Genomic DNA, 20,057 nt, shown 5'->3' on the forward strand with positions numbered 1-20,057 from the left:
AATTGAACTAAGCATGCCACAAAGAACATTACAGACTAAATGCAGGCTAGTGAACTCAGGTATGTAAGTGTAACATCCAAACCAAGGCAGGTTGTGATAGGGAGAGGGTACACAGGTCCCAAAAAAGCACACCATGCTGCTCAGCCTGAGATTCTGAGCAAAATTATGTTGGTAGTGTCAAACAAAGGCACTAAACATATTCCTTAAAGCAGCAAGAGATGATTAAATACCTCTTCTGCTTTCCTGCCAGTGGCTGCTGCCTCCATAACCCACATAGCTAACACAGATACAGGTCCAGGCCTCAACTACTTTTAAAAATTATTTTACTGGGCTGAAGTCTTTTAGTTCCAACTCATGTGCAGGGCTGTGACCTGTGGGGCTGAGTACACCTTCCAGTGCTTCTGGGAGGAAAGCAGGAGCCAGCTCTGGGTGTTCATGTCCAGAGAGAGTGTGAGGCAGCTGCTTGTCTTCAGCCATCCCCTGCTTGCCTGTGTCAGACAAGAGAAGCAGTGTCCTGCTCTCCTCAGAGCATCTCTTTGAATATGGACTGAAGTAACACAATTCTCCTTTCAAAAAAATTCAAACCCCCAAAACATCCAGCTCAAGAGCAACTCTTTGTGCAAAAGTGTTTTAAATCTCAAAATTGGGTGCTGAGTGAAGCATATTTGTTTTCAAGCAGAATGAACAGGGTTTTAATTACTTTTCCTTTAAGTTATGAAAAGAGAAAGTAAACAATGAAAAAACACAGAATAAGAGAACTGCTAAGGACATCAAGCTTCAAAGTTTAGTTTAAAAACTAAAGAAGTACACTCAGGATTTCACAACTACTCTTAACAGGTTTAGTTATATATATATATAAAAAAGACAGATCTCCTTGATGTTTAATGTGCTTTAAATCTCTGAAGTTAATGAGAGTGAGTTATTTCCTAATTTGGAAGCCTTTAAAAAAACAAGGGAACACACTCTTTCCTTAAAAATAAATGTTTCAAAATTTAATTAAAAATCCAACAGAAAAAAACCCCAATCAAGTGCATGTGTTAAGGTGGAAAACACTGGCCAAAGCACCAGACTTGGAAGCGCTCACCCCATGAGGCGCTCAGGGCTCAGAGACACATTAAGTTGTTTCAGGGAAAGCCTCAGAAGGTGCAGGGTACACAAGCTGAAAACCCCCAAGTCAGAGAGAAATTTCCCATAAGCCTCGTGTGAAAGGCTGCCTCCTTATCCTCCAGTCGCTGAATAGTGCTTTTCTTCTGAAACAAAGTGCATGAGGTACAGCGAACAAACTGTAAAGGTAACTAGGCCTTTTGTCATGTAGTTCCTCCACCCACTTGTACTTTACCGCACAATAGCTCGTTTACAGATTCAGACCACTCCAGCTCCACACAGAAACAATCCTGTATTGTGAAGTGAATCTACCAGAGGAGTAAAATCTAAAAATACTGCAAAAAGTCTATAGCAATCATTTTGTGGAACTCTCCGGTTCTTCCCTTAGAGACAAAGGCTTTCCCAATTTGAATGGCTAATAACAGACTTAGTCACTCCTTACTTGAGTGTGACTAATAGCCTGCAAAACCAAAAAATGCATATGTACCATATGAAGCTGTTTATCTCTTAAAATAAAAAAAATTTATTTGTACTGAAGCAAAAGTAGTTGCAATGTGAAAACCCATATTACCTCCTCTCCCATGTCCAGTGGGGAGAACAAAGCACTTTGTAGCACAGAGCCATCCCTGCATGTGCTACCCAGGACAAGCCAGAGGTGCTTGTTTACAGCAGTGGGCAGGCACAGCAGCTACAGAATAGTGATGGGTAGAATAAACTAGCAAAGCACATGGCTCAACCAGCAATCTGCCTAGTCAGCCATACATTAACACAAGTAAATCATGGGAGACCAGTCAGGCTGCTGGGAAAGTCTGGAAGAAAAGACAGATAGCCTACCTACACTCTACTTGCACTTTCACCTCACAGAAAATAGTAACTCCATCCCCCACAAGCCGCTATAATAGAATAAAGATAAACGCAGGGATTATGCCAAGTTGACCCCAGGCTTTGTTCTTTCCCTCCAAGCATATTCAGTGAAAAGGTCTAAACACACATCTGATTTGACAAGCATTCAGATTCACAAAGAACGTGGTGAAAGTGAAATCATACTTGGGGCATTCACGGGTCCCTATGTCAAAGGTCATTCAGCAGTGTTTCAGCTGCTGCTTGCTAGGATTTGAAATGAACTAGTTTAAACCCCCATCACCACAAACACTGACATACAGTTTATGCCAGCCAAATATGCCATAGCATGTTTAGCAACATTTAGCTCAGAGATAATATAATTTTTGCATGAACATTTAATTCTCACAATTGGCACTACCTCATCTGGAAAAATGGATCATTTTCCTTTTTAGCCAGATTCATGTCAACTCACATAACTCATCTGCAGAATATTGAATTATTATTATAAAGAAGGTCTGACCAAATCATTTATATCCTTCTCTCTTTACATAAAAAAACCAAACCCACAGTTTTTTCTACCTAACTAGAAGTTAATTAGTTGATTCAAACCAGAAAAAAAGTCACATTTAAATCAGTTAGCCACCCCAGAGAGCTCAAAAAGATTTATCAAATAACTTATCATTGATTTTCTTAGTTTCTCAAATATTATTTGAGTCTTCCAGCTGCCATTCAGGATATTTAAAGAATGCACACAAGAAACTAACCTGAAACAGTAGTGGGCTGGGAAGCTTCAGGGCTACTAAAAGTGGGGGAACAACGTGCAAACTGAAAACCTGCTGAGAAATAACAACAGGGAAGGAAAACAAATGTATTCTTCCAAAGCCTTTGTGAAGCTGCTCTCAGCTCCGGGCAGCACAGTGGCAAGCCCAGCTGTCGATTCAGCAAGCTGCAAGACTGTCACTCCAAAACAGGTCACAGTTCAGCAAGCAAGTTGTTATTTGTTTTCATTGCAGAAGAAGAGGTCTACACCCTAAAAAGCAGCATTTTTGAGGCAGTGCTTTCCTAGGAACAACTTTATTTCTTTATGTCTTACAAATAATACAGCATTTTGCCACCAGTAGACATCAGCAGATGTCTTAACTGGAGAGAACCTCAAACCTCCCTTTATTATAGGAGGTGGTTTTCCATAAGGATGCTGGCTCACCATAGCTGGCAATCAGACACATTTCTGTCACTTTGTCAGCAACCCAGACTCCCCCAAGCCAAAGAGTAAGGCACCAATATCTCCTACTGCTACCACCTCTAGCTCCTATGCCAGAGCACTGCCAGTGCATCTGCCAAAAAGCAGCCTCTATTCCTCATGGTTTCCACCAAAGGCATAAAACCAGGTAACAGCAGACACAGGACTGCCCCACTGACTGCTTCTCAAGGCAGCAGCAAGAGGGCTGTGTTTAGTGGGACACACACCATTGACTGACAGGAATTAGTTGCATTACATGTTCTCATCTCAAACACTAGGGCATCAATTTAAATAACCTTTAGGCAGGAGACAGTCTTTATTCTTTTGACAAATGGGAAAAAAATACCTCTCAAGGAAGCACAAAATACGCTTGTTCTTTTTGGCTAAGGAAATAGGCCCCCTGAATCCTGCAGATGCTCAGTAGGACTTCTTCATCTGCACCTTTCCCACATGAATAACTAAGATTCCATTAAAAGTAGAAGATTGACATGATCTCAAAGACTGAATATTTTGTTCCAGAGCCCCCAGGCCTAAATGGAAACCTACATGTAGGCTTTCCATGAGTGTCCTGCTTGCAGAAATGGAGAAAAACAACAAAAATAACACTTCTAGAGGGTTTGAGACAGGAGAGATGACTAAAGAGCCCTTACTCTTTCTCACATGAAGATGACAACACAAGCAGCACAAGGAAATGCAGGCCTCAGTTCTCTCCAAATCCCTTCCGTCCCCTGCTGTGAACAAAGCACATTGCTTTCCTAATGCCTGGCAGGTTGTGTTCAAGATGGTACAGAAATCCCTCCTATTCTATCATGCTGTGTAAGCAAACAGATTTGTCATGTTGGTGCAGTTGCTTACTAGTTTCAGAATATTCTGAGTTTTGTAGATAGCTGTGATGGCTACCAGATACTTTGGGAATCTGAGAGGTACAGAGAAATAATATTCAGTTAACAAAACCTTAAAAAACAAAACAAAAAGAAATAGAATCAGAGGTATTGCTTAGTCTCATCAATAACACCCAAGGCAGTAATATCAACTTTTTTTTTGGCTGCATGGTTTTCCAGAACTCCATTGTGAGTCAACATCAAAAGGAAATCTAAGGGCAAGCACATGTGAATGAACCTGAATGATTTTGAATACTCATTTCCTCTAAAACAGAACTTGACACTCCTTGTTCACATATGCTACAGGCTGACCAGCTTAGGATTGCATTTCAGTCTCTGCAAGTTACCTAAATTAAAGAGTTCCCAACTGTATCAGAGACTGTCCACTGAAGTACTCTGTAATAATCACATAGGTTTTCCAGAACTGCATGATTTGCTCCAAGAAACCTAAACCACCTATTATTACAGCAGAGATAATCATATGCCTTATTTAAGCTGAAAAACATAGATTTGGCTTTTTTTGGTAGCATTTTTTCCCATCTCTAAAAGAGTCTTGCTTGGAAGAGGGGGAAGAATGGAGGTGAAAATACACTGTAGCTCTGCACATCTTAAAATCTTGAAGCTTTTGGACAGCTAGATAAGCATGACAGGATTCACTACTTCATCCAGGAGTGAGAACATTGCACTGACTCATTTAACTTCTTTTAAGAGCTACTCAGTTCCAGAATAAGGAGAAAAACATGAGGCTTTATAACGTTTGTCTATACAGCGCATCTAAAAGACTCTTCTTCATATTTGCTGGAGTCACCAGGATTCACACAGGCCTACAACACATAAAAAAGATGGCAACAAACATTTCACATACTCTAAACTGTCTACTGCAGAAACCAATCTGTTCTACCTAAGAAAAACAGACAAGATAGGTAAACTGCATGGTTCTAGGCTGAAGTAGGGAGCAAATCAGTGTGAACCTGTGAGCTTCCACATCTCCATAGCACCATGTTTGTCAAAGCTTAAGGCTAGGGCTGGCCACTAGGACTCACAACAGGAAAACTGGAGAGAGGACACAAGGTGAAGGATAAAGAAGGCAACTTCCAGGCTTGTATTTTCTAAGCATCTCATTTGTGACATGCATTGCATTTCTGTTTGCACAAGACCTTCTGTAAATTCATAGTTTGTTTGCTAGATGCTTTAGAGAGGAGACACTAAGCTCTTTCCACATCCTCCTCACTCCAACCAGCAAAAGACAACCTGTTTGGCATAGCTTTAGAGTATGTTGTAATTTGAGTTAAATCTAGCAATAAATATTCTGAACTGGTTACCTTTTAAACCTGGAAAACATGGATTTACAACTTTCTGCCCCACGCTATTTCATAGCTCTGCAGTGTGCTCTTATCACATCCTAAACTCAGGATTCCAATCCGGCTGTACTAGTATTTGCCAACAAGAAATTACCAAGAGATCTTAAGCATCAACCCAAAGGCTGTTATAACTGAGGGCTAATCCTGTTTCTTAGTACTAGGACTATATTTCACTAGTGTATTTTTAAATAGAGAACTTCAAACATACTAGTTAACCAAATGCTGACTTCTAAACTAACAGGTACTAGCAGGACCCAGAAAGTGGTCAAAAACTCCTGGTTTTAGTGAATTTGTCTGAAAGGGACATTTGGAAAGTGTACTGCTTGGTCAGACAGACTGACATACCATATCACTTGCTACTAATGACAAGCAATCATTCAACTCTAGGAAGCAAGGACACTGGGTTCTACACACCCCACCCCTCAATGGTATAGGAGGAGTACCCCATCACAAGACTTCTTTTATGGATATTTGGAATATATTAGCACAGATCCTTTCACATCTGCAAACTTTCCTCATAATATGGTGTTTGAGTCAGCTGTGCCACCATTATACCTTAAACAAAACAGAAAACCGCAAGTAAAACTGTCCACCAAAAGAATACTTTTTCTGTACCTAAATACTTTTAAGATATTGAAACCCCCATTTTCCACATTTTCTTCTGGCTAAGTGAAGATGATCTTTCAACTGTTCTACTCTTCTGCAATTTCCCATATCTGCCCTGAAAACCAGCCACAGCAAAACACTCTAGCCATGCCAGCCAGATCAGTCAAAGGCAATATCCTTCTGAGTCCCATATGTAACTATAAAAACCCTATAAAGGACAGGTCTAGATCTTTTTATTCATATTCATAAATGCAACTTTCCTAAGCTGCAATAATGTTCCTAAGCTGCAACATACTGCTTTCAGGAGTGCTAATTAAGTCACAGATGTTGAAAGATTTGTAAAATATGTAGCTAACTCCTTCCCCCCAAGAGAGTTCACTTTCTTATTCTTACTCAGATGTCTTTACATCACCTACCAGTGAATATACCTTCCTTTCCATCTGTGACTGCAGAAACTAGTGGCTTCCTACTGTAAACCACAGCAATCACATGGGGCAAAGAGAGAGGAGACAAGAAAAACCCCACAGATCTCTCTTAAACTAGTCTGGAGTGTATTTTATTTGTCACCACACACAGACTACCCACTGTTAGAGATAGCAAGGAAGCTGGTGATAAAACTGAAGCTTAGTTAACTAAGTAGCTACAGTCTTCAGCACCATAAAAAGATCATATTATTACAGAAACAATTTTGAATGCAAAATAAAAATGTATGTAAAGAGAATTAATACTGCTGTCAAGGGAGCAGCATTTGTGGAGCTCTATGGTATTACCAGTTTTGGTTATTTCCTTTTTCGTTGGGAGAGGGGGGAGGAGGCAATGGGCAGCAGACTTTATTGGAAGAGAGGAAGGGAGCAGAAATTTTGGGGAAGGGTTTTTGCTTAAGGCGAATCAATCCAAGGGACTGGGGAAAGTTGGTGTGTAACATGCAGCTAAAAGATGATCTTTGAAGGACACAGTCCTTACAACAAACAGTATCCACACATCCACAACAGTCACAAGGAGACCTGACAGCAGCTAACAGAATGAGAAAAATAAAGCTTGTTCAAACAGTATTCCCATTTTATTTATTAAAAGTTGCAATTCATACATTTTGCTGCTAAAGCATAGATTTCCAGAGCCCATTTCAGTTGTAACCACAGCAACATATTGAACATATGAACAGCAACATATTGAACAGACCACAACAAGCAAGACAAACTACACCAAATGTGAGTTAAGAGTTTTTTTTAATTAAGTACTTTAATACAAGTTTTCCATGTTTTAACAATATGTCTGTATTCTATATACCAAGTTGTTTTTATCCTGACTTGCCAGTTAGTTTGGAAGCTCATATATATCAGAAGGTGTCTTAATTTCCTGAGCAGATGCAAACCAGGAAGATCTTCCATTTAGCATAAATTATTGTACTGCACCTGTTTGGTTTTTTTTTTATGGGGGACAGCACCTTTTAGAGCTTGAATTCCATAAAAACAAACAAACAAACAAAAAATCTTCTAGAAAGCTGTAACTGGACATTACAAGTGCACAAGCAGCCACTACTGCTTACTGACACAGTAAACTGTAGACAATTGGAAGGACTTTTTAAACACTGGATTCTTACAATGGGTAAGTATTCCTGTCAAAATAAACTTGATAAGATTCCTCATTAGTTTTCCTGCTACTATGCTTCTGCACACAGCCTCATTTGTCTGCTTGAGCCAACTCTCTACAGCTTTATATTTCATGTCGTCCTCCAGCATCTGGACTCCCTGTGTCTCAGCCACGCTCCTGGCCCAATTTCCTTCAAATCTGTATTAGCACATCTTCCAAAAGACTTAATAAACCTAACACACTTCTGCAGGGCAGATTATGTAATCCTGTAACTAAGCAAAACATTAGAGATAAAAAACAAAATTAAAAGAAAGGAAAAAACCACACACACCTGCATGATGAAAATGAAACTGAGCCATCATGCTGTTACTCCCTTCCTTCCCCCACACATATACAGCAATCAGGAATAGCAAGTAGTACATCACCAATTTAGCTCATAAGTATTTTCCTGCCAGAAGAACTGTCAGCACTGCTTTGTAAAGCACCTAGGAATACTTTTGACAGTTGAAAAAAATTAAGTTTATTTTATACCCAATAACATGATATAAACCAAAGGCTACTCTCCCCATCTCCAGTACAGACATCCTCTACAGGCAGGCTTGTCATTTTTTTGCTTTATAATGGAGTCATTTTATTGTATGCAAGAAGCCCCAGGCATTCTGTACAGCCCATTACTCTTTGCTGCCCACATTCAGATGGCTAATCTGCTATCAGCCAGAAGCTTGACAGACAAAAGGAAAAGGCAGGAAAACAGCTCATGCAGCTGCACATGCGCACACACACTTCAGCTACAAAGTGTTCCAACAGTAGACCCAAGAATGAACAAGACACACATTGGATTGACAGTCCTACTTAAAACTGTGGCTGAAGGAAGACACACAAATTCTTTAAAGGTGGACAGGTTGGGGAAATATTTAAGGGATAAAAAGCTTCATTAGGATGCCTATTAAGATACTTTAAGGCACAAACCCAGAAGATTTTACTCAGTAAGCGAGCACCTTGGAATCTTTCAAAAGTCAAACATTTTTATTCTGAGAATTTGCTATACAAGACCCTCAAAATGCTTAAAAATAATGTCAAAAGTCAGGAAGACAGTTAAATATAGGCAACTGTAAACTATTAGAACAAGACATTTGACAAGCTTTAGATTTCAGTACTTCTGTTTTATTTCTGGCTCAGAAAATAACTCACTCTTTTCTAAAGAGTTGTGTATATTTTCTATATGCCAAATTATTGCAACACCATACATATGAAAAAGCAAATACAATTAAATGATTTGCATACAGTAGTGCATAACAAGGAGCTTTTTAATTACTTTTTCCAGGCATGTGACATAAATAAATGGAGGAGGCTTGCAACTTCATACTAAAACAAAGAAAATGCCTATATTTGCTGGAGTTCTTAACCACCTTATTTTATTTCACTTCTGAAGGAAAGCATCTTAGCACCATCACAAGCAGTACTTCCAAAAACATTTTTCAAGCATCAGATCCACAGACAACAGTTTGCATCAAACATCTTGTAAGAACTTCTGTCAGGATCATAAACCTCTGCTATGTGTCATGATTTTTATTCAACTAAATCTATTTGTATCCTTTACAGTTGGAAAGCTAAAATTCTCCTTGTGTGAACTGGCTTAGTTCACAGAAACAGAAAGTCTGCCACTAGTTTTATTCACTCACATGCTGAGGTAAAAGCCAGGCTCATCTTTTTAAGCCAGGCTCATCATCATGTAACCACCATATGAACTATGCAGGCGCGATTAATCACGTGGTGAAACAGAGAGAACTATGGCACGTTATACTGTGTGATGTGTCACTGGAACTATTTCCCTTTTCCTATGCCACAGCTATCAGTTAAATTCTGCTTCTCATTTCTAGGGTATTATTTCACTATTGTGCAGAAAGTCTCCCAGCATTTTGATTGCACTATAGAACCAATTCTATCTTCCAATATTTGCTCAAAATCATATTCAGTGTTCCAGGAATACAGTACATCTGTCAATTCCAAATCTGGAAAATGTACAAGGTAAGCCTTACCATGAAGGGCAGAAGTTGTCAGAATAGCTTGTTCCATAGAATTAGTCTCTGTGGTTTCACTATCATTACAACACTTATGACGTCTACCTTGTGTTAATACTGGGAGCATTCAGACCAGTCTAATAAATGAAATTATTGGATATAACTACAGATATATAGATACAGATAGATATAGATATATATATGTCTACAAAACAAATCTGTACTGCAAATGCAAATTTACTTTCAGCACCCAGTAGCTAGAATGTATCAAAATAGGTTGTTACACCAAGCCATCCTACAATCTGCTCTTATCTAAAGTTTAAAGTTGGCGAGAATACTGTTTTCTTGTTGCCTTTCAGACTTAGAAGTTCTGAAATCCCCTGCTGAGCCTTGTCCTGCAGGTCAAGTACTTGTCTCCTTCTGCAGCCATCTGCAGCATCTCCTCAACAGCAGCACATCCCCAACGGTACTCTGCAACCTTATCTTCCTCTCCCACATGTGCAAGGTAAGAAGGGGGAAAAAATACTACATTTGCATATGTAATTATGGTGCAGCTCAGTAGTGAGCAAAAAATTACTGGAAGTTGAGAACAGATATGCCCATGACCACACCTTAGTATTTCAAATGAAAATGCTTAGCAAGGAAGGGGAAGGGACAGCACCAGGGAAGGAAGCCAGTCATTACAGCTCCAAATCTGCTTCAAAGCCCTTATTCACCACCTCATGCTCTTTACCAGGCAAACTGTACCTAGGTCCTTCCTGTGAACAATAGCATAAGAATGAATCCAGTAGTGTGTGACTGGTTCTATTTTGCTTGACTTAACCAAGTAGCTGTGCCAGGAACACTCTGAAGAAAAGGAAAGGCTTTGGAAAGACATAAACAAAACAGGATGGAAGATTAAACAGGTTACAGACTCTGAACAGTATCTCCTTTTCCAGCCTAAGACTTAACATGACTTATAGTGGATAGCTTACAGGAACTTAAGAGAAATTACAAAATGGACTAGAAGGTGCGAAGGAGGAAAATCTGATACATATCTGGAAGCACACAAGGCAAAAATACCTCAAGGCATTAAGAAAAACTGCTTAAAGACAAGTGCATCTTAGGAAAGGGACAACTCATCTCCCTGACGCTTCTAGGCATTAATAAAAATTATGTTAGCTTACATGAGGAGGAAGGTGTTAGGAAAACAAACAAATAAAAAGCCCAACCTACTTCTTTAGGGACCTACCAGTTCAACAAAAATCAACTTAAGTCTTGCAGTTAAGGCCTGATTTTTCTGTTCTTTAGTTTGTCCTTTTTCAGATAAAATAGATTTCCCCAGGCTTTTTTCAAATCATGCCACATTTGTGATGTTTTGTAATATCATTTTGCTTTCTTCCATATACACATCTGTGGATGGATGCCTACAAAATAGAAAGAAAATTGCCCTCACTGTCTGTCAGCTGCCTATCAAAGAGAACTGGGAAAAGGATATTTGCTGAAATAATGAAAACACTTTATATCACAATAACTGAAGGTGTTCTCTAGCATCACTGGCCCAACTAGCATTTGATCCTAACAAGGACAGGCACAGTAGTTCGTAGGTAAAAATACTCTCTACCACATCAGACTTTTAACCCCTTCTAGTGCTGTCCATGAAAATCACTCTCAGAATCATGGTGAATGGCAAGGCTTATAACTAATTTATCTCCAATGATCTTGCCAGCTCCTCCAGTGTTCCTGACTTGTGAGAAGCTAAAGAACAGAGGAGTTGCAGAAAGAGAGGACATCTGCATTGGAAGAAGTACAGAATACTATGCAGTTAGTTAAGGAACAGTTGTTTCTTTTCCTTTCGATACACTCCCATATCATAGAGAGCTCTTGGTGTTTAAATAACTAATTTTACATGTCCTTTCACTGAAGAACAACTGCTACTCATATTCACAGACCCTAACTGAACAGTATGCAATGTCATCACAGCAAACAATTTTTTTTGCTCTCTTTTCCAGTTACAATTAAGAATACGTTCATCATTAGACATGCTCATTTCCTTTACACTGTTCTCCAAAAATAGGATCAAGGAACACATTGAAGGGAGAGCAACAAGAAAGATGCTACCAAACAGAAAGCAAATATTTGTAAAGAAACCAATAAAGGATGCCCATTTTCAGGTTTTAACCATTGGGTGACAGCAGCTGTTAATCAAACTGCTTTGAAACAACAGGGGTAAAGTCCTCACATCACGGAGATTGTGACAGCTGGGAATGACAGCTGAAAAGGAGAGAACTGAAACAGGCTGCTTTCAAACAGTACTGACTTTCAAAAATGAGAAAGCATATTTTTAGTTAACTTCTGCTGCTCTGAAAAGGCATATTAAAATAAAATATATTACATTACAGTAATGGCATCTGAGACAATCACAGTGAGGCAAAGTAAAAAAGGCTCCTTTCTTCTCTATTGTCCTTTCTGGGGATAAATGTACAAGTCTAAAGAAACATGGTTAATATGTTCAGCATTACCCAACTGAAACATCTGAATCCTGCCTCGCTGCTCCACATCCAGATAAAAATTTAACAAGTTTCTTCTTTCTACTATACCATCACCTACTCTGCTAACACATGAATGCAAGCTGCCAGGTACTCACACAAGGAATTGGATGTATAGGCCAAGATACAGAAAGACTCAGTACATACATTTTTACTGCCTGAAAGGTGCTTACATTCTGTGTGATGGAAGTACTATTCTTTCTCAGGAGTACTGAAATAGATTTATAAAGCTATACTGCATTTAACTGGAGTCAGTATTTTATCCATCAAGTCTCACAGCTCTTGACTGGGATTCCCATTCTTCTTGACTGTCACTCAGGAACACTACTTATCTACACAAAAAAGAGATAAATAGATTATTAAATAAACAAACTGTAGCTCAATAGGAAAAATGAAAGCAACTCTGGTCTTTCCTTGAAAGAAATGGTCACAAAGATTAGAGAGTTGCAACTGTGAACAGTTTTTTAAAATATCAAACTTTTGTTACTCTTTCCAACAATAATAAAATAAGATGCAAGGAGCTGGAGAACCAGAAAAGCAAACCAAGACTGAGAAATACATGAGCTCATAATAATTAGCTGAAAAATCAACTGAGAGTATTAGAGGCAATGGCTTATAAAAGGTTGAAAAAAACTTGCCAACATAACATGGAAATAGAAAGTATTACAAAACAATACACTCATGAAACCCCCTACACTCAACAACAATTCCAGTATTTCAAGGCATCACCCTGCCAGCTGAGGTCAAAGTTATTTACCACTGTGATCTTCTCATGCAGCAGCCAAATACATTGCTCCGTGGAAGGCCAGCAAGGTACATCAGAAATCAGGAATCAGACTTCAGTGAGAAGCAGACTACACCCCTGCCTACTCCGCTCTTCTTCCCTCATCCACGCTTTGCCTCGCCCATGCAGCCCGCATGCACACAACCCTCTGCTCTCCAAACTTTGCTTGGGCATTTGTCCATATTTTTTTTTTAACTACTAAAGACTTCCAACAGCATTTCCCTGAGCAGGAAAGAATCCCTGTCCTAACTGATGTATTGCAGTGTCTCATGAGCCCAGCTAACCACACATCTTCACAAACAAAGATATGACAACACTCTGCATTACCCACCTTTGGCTCGTGCTGCCCAGGCAGGAGCAGCACCCACCTGCACCCACAGCTGCTTCCCACACAGCTCCACCTGTGACAAGCAGCTGTGCTGGTCAAACCTACACTTGCATGTATTTGTCCCAGTCTAGTCAACTTTTCAGGCCTGGCACTTATTTAGGCATTCCTGGGAAAGTTTTGTTTTGAAAAGGACTTGTGCTTTTTTATTTACTTACCATTTTCAAATATTAGAAATACCAGTAATACACTGAGACTCTTCTCTAGTCATTACTGTCACAACAAAACCAACATCTGATGAAATAATTTCTGCCCAGATGTTAAACTCCAACACAGTCCCCTTAAAACCCTCCACATCCCAGCACGGGTGTTGATGTTAACAGTGTAGTCTTTAACTAATTCCTTCCTGATGTGATTTATTTTTGTCTACCCTTGCATCACTGAACATAAGATTTGGAAGTACAAAACACACCAGAAGACAACATTCTACTTTTCTGGCACATCACTACATAGACTATGAAGACAGGAAACATCACCAGCAAAAATATTATCTTAATACCATCTAAAAATGGCTAAAGACAAAATTGAATTTTGTGTCTTGCCACTTGTTTGGTGGAAGCAAAAATATTCCAATAAATATGAAAGAACTTAAACAATCAAGCTGAAAGGAATAGTAACCACCAAATGACAAAACTATTCTTTCCCTTTAAGGCTCTAGATCAAGCCAAATGCAAGAGTAGTCCTGAGGATTAAAAATGGATTGGGACTCAGTCTTGCTATGGACTTCCTGTGTGACCTTGGGTAAGTCACTTGAGAATTTAGTTCTCAAAAATAACAGGCCTATTATAGCTGCCAAAATGAAGCACCAATGTTTCTGAGACCACAAATGAAAGACAGGGTTCTGCTTACTTGCCCAAAACAGAAAAGATCCTAGGTGCGACTCCTCTTGAAAAACGTAGGTAACAACCACCAAAAACTCAGGAATATTGATGTTAATCAGCTGAAAGTTAATCTGGAACTGTATTTTGCAATATGGGAGGAAAGCCTACATAAAAACAAAGTAATTTTTGGGTTTCAACCTCTAGTTTTGGATATTTGAAACCTATTCTGAGTAGAACCCTTATGATTTTCAGAGACTCAGAATGTACTGTTTACAGTTGATAAAGCACACCTACTCCAATCAGCTTGCAATATCAATTAGTTAAATGTTTTTGAAGTGACTACAAACAGCTAATGACTTCAGCAATAAGCTTATATTTTTGGTAAATAATAATGACTGAATTTAGAAGCAGGGATGGTTAAGAGGCATTTGGCCAGATAATGTAATTTCAGCAGTTTCTCTGCAATAGAGAGCAGTTGATCAAAAATCAATTAAAAAACCTACAACCCAAGTTTCACAGTAGTTAATTTTATTTCTTTACCATAGTAATACAGAGTCCCACACATGTTAAAAGTGTCTGCCATCCCTCACTGGCATTTTAAACTCTATTAAAACAGATGTTTCCACATGAGGAAAGGCATTACAGTGATATTTTGACTTCAGAGTACTTCAGTACTTCTCCCCCCAGCACTGGAAAACGTCTATAAGAAAAAATTACAGGCTAATACCACAACTGGAGTCTCAGTGGGGAAGGAAGGAGGGAACAGCTATAGAACCTCTTCCTCCTGCTCTGTCCACAGAGCTGCTTACAGAAAGCAAGAGCCCAACCAAAATCAGTAACACCAGGTAACAGGACCGGTCATAAAGCCCAAGGTCCTCAGAAACCCCTCCCCATTGAGTCTACCTGATGTAACTAAAAATATTCAGCAGAAAATGTGGACTGAATTCAAAGACATCAAATCCTCAGACTTCTAACTAAAAACACTGAGTGATTTCTATGAGTGGGAAGCCCATGTCAGAAGGAAAGTTTCATCTTCTTGCTACTTTTCATTAACCATTTCAGCAGCACATGTACGGAGCCCTACAAGCAAAGCAAACTGTTTCAGGAAACAAATTACCTTATAAATACCCAACTGCCTCAGGTAATTAATTACTGTAAGACAACCTGCTTCACAACTGTTAAAATAACAAGCACTGACTGCTGATAGAAAAATGAAGAAATAGTGACCTTTTTAAGAGAATTCACACTATATTTCAGTAGCTAACACTAAAACAGAAGTACCACTTGTTTATAAGAGAGAAGGTTTCCTTGGTCTCAAACAGTTAATTCACTTGTCTATGTAGACCTGTTCACAGTGCCTGGAATTTTAACTCAGGCTACATACCACAAATCCCAAATTGCAAATTCAAATTAACATTAGAGTGAAAACATGATACCTAGCAAAAAAGAAAGGCAAAGGGGCAAGAGAAGACAGGCACAACCAGGAATGTTGTATCCCAAGTGTCACTAACATCCGACATCCTGCCAGTAGCCAACACCTTGGAGCTAGAAGAAATATGCTTTTGCCTTACTCAAAGGGACTTACAGTCTTCTTACAGTTCTTAGCCTGGTAACAAAACTTTATATGAAAGTGTCACCTAATAGAAATAAAAAGAACCAACTGTAAAGCAACTGAAATAGCACTCTAACAAGTCAATCGACATAACCTTTTAGTAATGAACTCGCTGTGACCAAGGCTGGCTTATATCTTCTCCTCACATGTACCTGCCAGCATGCAGAATTTACCCAGATTCATACATTCCTCTTTCACCATCAAATATGTATCTGAAAACCTGAAGGCATACTTGTATTATTTTCAGAAGATCTATACTTTATGTTGATAACTTTTCTCACTCTAGGAAGGAAAGTTTTAAATATACTGTTTTACTTATCTTACAGCATTGCTGAAGATCCAGTAATGTCACTTTTAGTTTTACTGTTTAATAAAAACTAAGACAATCCCATAACATACATGAGAGAAGCTAAGAAAGCAACTAATCCTGCCTGCAAACCAACTCAGAATAAGAAAACCTTTGCTGATATTGAATCTATTTGAAGTCTACTCAGGAGTCTCACAAGAGTGTGGCTATGCAGATGACTGGCAAAAAATACCCAAACCATGTCTCTCTTTCCTCCTCTTCATTTTTCTACCAAAAAAGAGGGAGAAGGGAAAGAAGTAGATAGGATGTAGTAGATAGACTCCCAACCAGCGCTGTGTTTCTGCTGTATCACATTATCTCAACACTTTGTTAACTCTCCTGCAGCAGCAGAAATTGTTTGTGTATTGGCCAGAACTAAGGACAATGACACAGGGTAGTTTTCCTCAGGTAAGAAGTGCCAGATTTCCTTGTAAGTGGAGGCCTTAATGGCAGCACCAATGGGCTCTTTGCTGACCTCCTGTAGGGACCAATAAACAAGGTAGAAAAGGAACCAGCTCGAGTTAAGATGATAAGACTGTCTTTCCAACTAGGGTTAATGCACCAGGATGGCTCCCAAACACAGAGAGAAAGCAGGGGAAAGAAAGAAAAAACAAAAGTTTACAGTGTAAGATTAGCTGTATTAAGTTTAACAAGAGATAAAAAGAAGAAAAGCTACAATACTCAATGCCGTAGCCCAGTATTATTAACTAGCATACTGGATGTCTAGTGCAATCTCTCTGTAACAATTTCATATTCTGTGGGAACATGGATAGGAAACAACATAAAAATGCTTTTATTTTTTATACTACAAACAAGCCAGTTGCTTATGCATCTCCCCTATGCCCATTCCTCATTAACAGAAGATACCTATAAGAACCAAGTGCCTTCTGTGACTTTGGGAAAAAAAAGCCTCATACTTATTTATTTTAAAGGTTAAAGGGTTAACATTTTTTCTATGCATTTTCTTCAGTAAATATTTGCAAGTCAAACATAAACCCACTGCTGAGAGATCTCTATTATCCAGATTCTATTATCTAACTGATCCTGATGCTCCAATGCACAATGACTTAAGTTGGTTTTAATTCCTCAATAAAAGGAATCAAAACCAGCCTATACCAAGACACACTACATTTTACATTACAGAACTAGTTGATAAAGACTCAGAGGCTTTATATAATAAAGTGGGTGCAGGAATGAGGAAAGTGATGAAGATGAAAGATACCTGGAATGATACCAGACCTTATACACCTTTTGTTTTCTGCAAGTGATACATGCTGCAGACAAAACGGTTTGTGCTAAACAGCCTTAAATCTGGTTTTCTAATATTAAGCACAAAGGAAAAACACTGACAGCAAGCGTGGTAAATAAATCCCTCCCTTGAGAATGAAAGCAGCAGACAGGAGGGGGCTGACATGCATGCAGGGGAAAACTAAACACCATCTTTTTTTTCTACCTGCACAAGTTGCCATTTGCTGCAGCAATCAAGGATCTTTTTTCCCCGTCGATTTCAAAAGCCAGGTTTTCAGAAAATTTCTCTCTCAAGTCATCTGTTGATATGCTTTAAGAGTATGGTATTCATATCACTGGATCTTTAAGAGAAAAATCCATTTTCTTTCCTGTTCAGGTAAACATGTTTACAGCTCCTGCACAGACGCTGGGTGGTTCAGACTCACATGTCACACATGTTGTCGTCAGCAACAAGAAAAGCCCCTTTCTCTGATCATCCACATTTTTAATAAGGTAAAGAGAAAAGCACTTTCCAAACTTACCTTTAACACAGCCAAATCACGAGCTAAATATAAATATTTACACTAGGACAAGGAATTAATAACATGAGCGTGCAGACAAGAACACTTGCTAGAAAACGCACAGAGCAAAAATAAGAAAACCCTTTTAAGTTCAACGCAATCAAACCAACCCGTTAGCCCCTGGAAAGGCCGTCATTTATCACCACGTTATGCCCCGAACAGGGAGGATTAGAGAGGCGAAGCACCGATCGTGACTCCGATCTATTTCGGAGACCGTTCACTGCATATGAAAACATCTCAGATCGCAGGCAAAGCCTTCCTATCTGTGACCCTGCACAGGAAATGCCACATAAAACCTAAAATTGCCAAGGAGGGTTACAAAATCGCCTACTCTACATCCTATTCCGAAGAGTCGTGCTACGAGGACCGAACTACTTCTCCATTTTCCAGAAAATAAGTGGAGAGTGGGTGTTACGAGCCTTTATTCCCCCTGCCGTGTAGCTTCCCATTGCATCTTAAAGTAACACACGTACCAAAGGGGAAAAAAACACCACCCCACAGCAGCCCTTATGCCTGAAATGTAAATGTAATTCCTTATATAGACTGCAGCAGCTGGTCACACACGCACGGAGAGCGGAGCGGGGGCCCCCGGCCAAACCGTTACCACCCATTATTATACAAACAGGTACCTCCGAAGCCAGAGGGAAGGGAAGAAACTTCGCCGCCCGCCCCCGCCGCCCGGGCGCAGCCCTCCCTTCCCCACCGGCCCGGCGGGGCGGCCGCGGGGCGCCGCCGGGCACCAACTCTCGGCGGGGCGGGGAGGCGCGGAGCGGGCGGGCGGGCGCGGAGCGGGGGCGCCGGCCCGGGGCGGCCGCGCTGCCCCCGCGCGAATGCGGCGGCGGTGCCTCCCCGCGTGTGCTCCCGGGTGTGTCCCCTCGGGGCCGGCCGGCGTCCCCCACCGCTGCCCCGAGAAAGGCGAGCGCCGGCCGGGGGCGAGGAGCCGGCCCGCTGCCGGGCGAGCGGGGAGGAAACTCCGGCGGGCGGCAGAGGCGCTCCCGGGCGGGCGGCGGGGCGATCCCGCCCCGCGGGGCCGGGGGAGGCCCCGCTCCGCCCGGGGTAGCGCGCAGGTAACAAGTTTCGGAGTTGGGGCTGCCGCGGCCGGGCGGGCGGCGGCCGCTCTCCCGCCGCTCCCCGCGGGGCTCCGCGTCCCCGCCCGGGCCGGAGGGCGGCGGCGCGGCCGGGGCCCCCGAGCCCGCTGCCGGCGGCGGGGCGGTCGCGGGGCTTGAGGGGGAAGCAGCGTGTAACGGTCCCGGACAGCGGCGGAGTGCGGAGGCACCGCTAGGCGGAGGAGGGAGGCGGCGGCGAGGGAGGCTGCAGGTAGCGGATATAACGGTGCGGAGGGAGCCGCGCTCCCGGCGAGCCGCGGCGGGGAATTACTTTGGCGCCCGCCCGACCTCCCCCCTGCGCGCTCGGGACGGCTGTGCCCGGCCCCCGCCCCGGCCCCGCCGCCGCCCCAGCGCGGCCGCGGCGCTGCCCCGCGGGTGACTGACCGTTGTTGCGGCGCGGGTTCGGCTGCTTCCTGCGCTTACACCTGGGGCCATCCGCCATGATCCGCTCGCTGGTGTCTAAATGCTCCAGTCACCTCCTCCCCCCGCCCGCCCCCCTCACTCCCTCCCCTCCCCCGGACCTGGTTTACGACACTGGGTGGTTTTACTTTTACATCACCTTCCTACACCTAGTGCTCGCCCGGAACCTTGTTGCCACGGGAGACGGGCGCTTTACGGCAGCGCGTTTGAACGGCGGCGAGGGAAAAGTTGCGCCCGCAGGTACCGGGAGCGCCGCGCGCCGCCGGGGGCTCGGGCCCCACGACCCCCGCGCCGGCGGCAGCGCGGGGACCTCCGCGGGGAGGGGCGGGGCCGGGCTGGGGGTGTCGGTGGTCGCCGGCCCCGGGGGCGGTGCAGGAGGATCCCCGCGGGGCGGCCCCCAGCGCCGCGCTGAGGGTCCGGCCCCGCGCCCGCCCCGCTGCCAGGTGCGGCCCCGGCAGCCGCCCCCAGGTGCGGCGGGGCCGCGCTCCCGGCCCGGCTCCCCCGGCCCGCGCGGCTGTCCCGGCGCGGGGCCGCGCTCCCGGCCCGCGGGGCTCGCACCTGGCGGGGCGCGCTGCGCTGCGGGCGCGCCCGGGCTCACCGG

General features: G+C 42.3%; 1 protein-coding gene across 1 annotated transcript in view; it reads right to left on the bottom strand.

Moving 5' to 3' along the window:
• ZEB1 (zinc finger E-box binding homeobox 1) overlaps window positions 1-19,522 on the bottom strand; it is a 120,176-nt gene extending 100,654 nt beyond the window's left edge. The window contains 1 exon segment of the mRNA XM_030971684.1: window positions 19,421-19,522. Coding sequence (XP_030827544.1) covers window positions 19,421-19,478 — 58 coding nt within the window. The 5' untranslated portion in view covers window positions 19,479-19,522.
• Between the last annotated feature and the right edge of the window lie 535 nt (window positions 19,523-20,057).

This window comes from Camarhynchus parvulus, chromosome 2 (assembly GCF_901933205.1).
Source record: "Camarhynchus parvulus chromosome 2, STF_HiC, whole genome shotgun sequence".
Classification (NCBI taxonomy): Eukaryota; Metazoa; Chordata; class Aves; order Passeriformes; family Thraupidae; genus Camarhynchus; species Camarhynchus parvulus.